The sequence below is a fragment of the Octopus bimaculoides genome, chromosome 5 (genome assembly GCF_001194135.2).
Source record: "Octopus bimaculoides isolate UCB-OBI-ISO-001 chromosome 5, ASM119413v2, whole genome shotgun sequence".
Classification (NCBI taxonomy): Eukaryota; Metazoa; Mollusca; class Cephalopoda; order Octopoda; family Octopodidae; genus Octopus; species Octopus bimaculoides.
The window spans coordinates 81,233,563-81,237,208 of NC_068985.1; the positions used below are offsets into that span (position 1 = coordinate 81,233,563).

The 3,646-nt window shown below is 34.4% G+C and overlaps 1 protein-coding gene across 1 annotated transcript in view; it reads left to right on the forward strand.

Moving 5' to 3' along the window:
- Nucleotides 1-3,646, forward strand: part of LOC106870492 (kinesin-like protein KIF17) — an 805,609-nt gene that overhangs the window by 601,804 nt on the left and 200,159 nt on the right. Inside the window, exon 10 of the mRNA XM_052967819.1 lies at nucleotides 123-229. Within this exon, the coding sequence (XP_052823779.1) occupies nucleotides 123-229 (107 nt within the window). The remainder of the gene's footprint in view (nucleotides 1-122; nucleotides 230-3,646) is intronic.

Genomic DNA, 3,646 nt, shown 5'->3' on the forward strand with positions numbered 1-3,646 from the left:
TATATATATATATATATATATATATATATATATATATATATATATATGTATGTATGTATGTTATATATGTGTATATATGTATGCTAAATATATATAAATGTAGTCAATGAAATCTATTTCAGAGGCTGTAGCAAACATGGATGATGATTATATCATGATTGACATATATGAAAACATTCATGATGAACTGAGGGCTGTAACCAAAAAACTTGGAAAGGCACAAAAGAAGGTATTTATGATGCTTCCTTAGTTAATTAGGAAACTATTTCATTTGGGAAGACAAATGTTATTAACCAGAAGGGTAACCTGCAAATAGAAAATTTATCGTGGCAATGGCTGTAGTTGTTGAGATGGTACTGGTTGTGATAGCGCTAGTGGTTGTGGTTGTGATGGTGATATAATTGGTGATAAAAGTAATCACCATATGATCAACATCTGTCTCTTTCTTATTCATATATTACTGAATTTAGCCACAAATTTATATTAAGAAAATTCCAAAAGCTAAATACTCTTAAGCTAATTATGTAATTAATCACTTCTCATTATAATTATATGATTATATAATCTTTATTTTGCTATCTTTTAATTAGCATTTCACATGATTTTCATTTCATTCACATTTATTAGTTAGTATGATGAGAGATGCTAGTGCCCAAAACTATTCAGGATGTTTTATTCGATTAAGGCAGTTAATGTTCAGTTTGAATTGTCACATATAAATAGACAAAGAAGAAAAAGAGTGTGACTAAAGTGGTCTTCATACATACTGTCGTGGGGAAGAATTATCGTGGAAATCTTTTAGAATGTGATCTGGGAGATGTTACCTTATTTGGAGAGAAGACAGGATGCAGAGGGACTGGTATGGGACTGCCAGTGATTGAGAGCACTGTTGGACCCAGTTGGCTCTACACAAGATAACGTCTCTGGGACCACTACCTGGAATGACCCCAGCCTCATCAAGCAAGAGAATGAATGAAGCAAGCAAGCAAGCAAGCAAGAAGACAGAGTCACATGTAGAATTAGAATGAAGTGACATTGAATAAGTAATGACCATTAGTGTTGTTGTGTAAGAGACTGGGCAAAGATAAAATTTGCTGGTGGATCACATAATGAGAAGGCATCAGGAAAAGACCTTACAATTGGCTACTGGTAAAAGACATGAATTTTTTATAGAAAACCATTTGTTCAAACGTTTTAAAAAACTATCGTAAACCAGAGAGAGCCATGAAGCTACCTTGCCATATTGTAAATGAAACTTGTGGCTAAGGGTGCATACACTGTCTCTACAGAGGACTATAGGCCTTTAGGAGCTAAAATCTCTTTTAAATTACTGCCAGGTGTCTTATTAATGTATACATGCACTTAACATCAGAAATATACTTATATTTATTCCAGGTTGTCTTTCCTGCGGGTGGCATTGTATATTGTTTTAGTAACATCATATCACATTAGAACATAGTACCTTGATGACATTTTGGGGAATATGTTCATCATATCTATAATATCTTCTACAAAAAATGCTACTTAAGCACAGGTTTTGGTTGCTTCATGAATGTTTAAGTGCTTTACTGTCTTTTTTGTTTAGCATGTATTTTGTAGCTACCTTCTGCTTTTAGAATGCCACAACATAACTTTCAAATTGTAACACAATGTATCAATCACATCTTCAAGAGAGGCTACACTACCTGTTGATATTAGCATCATACTCAAGTTTATGCGAAATATAGCCATGCTTAAACTTTTATTAGTTTTTGTTGTGGCTCACTACTTGTTCAGCTGGTCTGGTGTTGCATGGAACTCTTGATCTGTAAAATGTTGTTCCCTTCACTTTTGAGCACTTGGTTGATATACTTGTTTCTGCCACACTTATTTTGCAGATTCTGTCTGAGTGACTTCTCAAAATACTTACATGATACCTAGACTGATATTAAGCTTCTTTCTTGCGATGTGGAGCCTGCTGATATCATTGTTTATAAGGATGCTTCTTGATGTCTCAATGCAAACCCAAATTCGTATAGCTGTATCACTGCCTCCGCTTGAAAGTTACAGTCCCTCATGTATATTGACTCAACTCTATGCACCAAGTGATACAATGTACACAAATACAAGCATACACTCACACGCAGCATCATAGCCGGAAGTTATAATAAAAGACACCCAAGATATAATATAGTGGGATGAAAGCTTGTTGTTCCTGATTGCAAAACAAACCTCTTAACCACTTGCCCATTCCTGTATCCTGTATCACACATTATTACGTGATTTATCTCTTTCTCTTTACTTGTTAATTCATTTTACAACCATTTTTCTATGTTGGCATGGGTTGGATGAAAACTCATTAACATTTCTTCTTAAGATAAGAGGTTCTTCCCATCATCAGGCCTTACCTGTTTTATGAGTAGGGTTTTGTTTTTAAATTCCACTAGTTTTTGGAAGCTCACAGTTACATAAGGAACAAAGATAGGACATAAGTTTTCTGGCTCAAACAGTGCTATTGTATTTATATATTTTCATTCAGCCATTGTTGACCCAGAGTTGCATGAAAGACTCAACATGCTTCTGCTATTTATTGTTCATGATGATTGTAACCCTATCTACCTACACTGACCAATTGCAGGTTTGATGGGTTGCTCTGATGGTTCAGAGATTATCGTTGGCCTGTAAAAGCTTGGTAAAATTTGAACTCTAAACACAAAGAACCATAAGTACTGCAGTGTTTTTGTCCAATGTTCTATTTTATCAATCCACTGCCCTGGATTGGTAATTACTTATCAACTCCAAAAGGATGAAATGCAATATTGACTTATATGTGTATGGGTAGCACATGTGTGTATATATGTGCATATATATATAGAGAATCTAGTTAAGTTATTTACAGTTGTGGCCTTTGGATTATACATTTATTGTCCTTAATGAATTGAGCTTGGTCTTGTATTTTCTCAAGCTTCCTCATATATCAGATTTCGCAGAATAGCGACCTTAAATATTTCAATTGCTATTCAGCCTGATAAATTTATGATAATCATAGACTTTCCATAGGTCCCCTTTTAGCCTCAAATCAGAAGTAGTCTGCATATAAGGTAAGTGCATATATATATTTAATATATGGATGTATATAAGTGCAGACATAGGTGTGAGGATAAGAATTTTGCTTCACAACAGTGTGATTTGGGGTGCTGTTTCACTACATGTTTTTATTGCACCAGTCCTGATACTTATTGAGCAGACCTCATATATATATATATAACATTTAACATATTCAGTATTTAAATATGAGTTTTATGCCATGGAAACTCAATAATTTCTTAAAAACTAGGATTGCTTAGAGACACAAGGCATGGTATATAAATCTACTAAATTATTATGTTTTCCTGGCATGGATGTATATTAAATGATATAAATGATATTTATTTCTCACTGGATGGACTACATTTTTGTTGATCCTATCTATAACAGAACAGTAAGGAGTGGCTGTGTGGTAAGTAGCTTGCTTATGAATCACATGGTTCTGGGTTCAGTCCCACTGCGTGGCACCTTGGGCAAGTGTCTTCTACTATAGCCTCAGGCTGACCAAAGCCTTGTGAGTGGATTTGGTGGACGGAAACTGAAAGAAGCCCATCCTCTATATGTATATATATATATATAT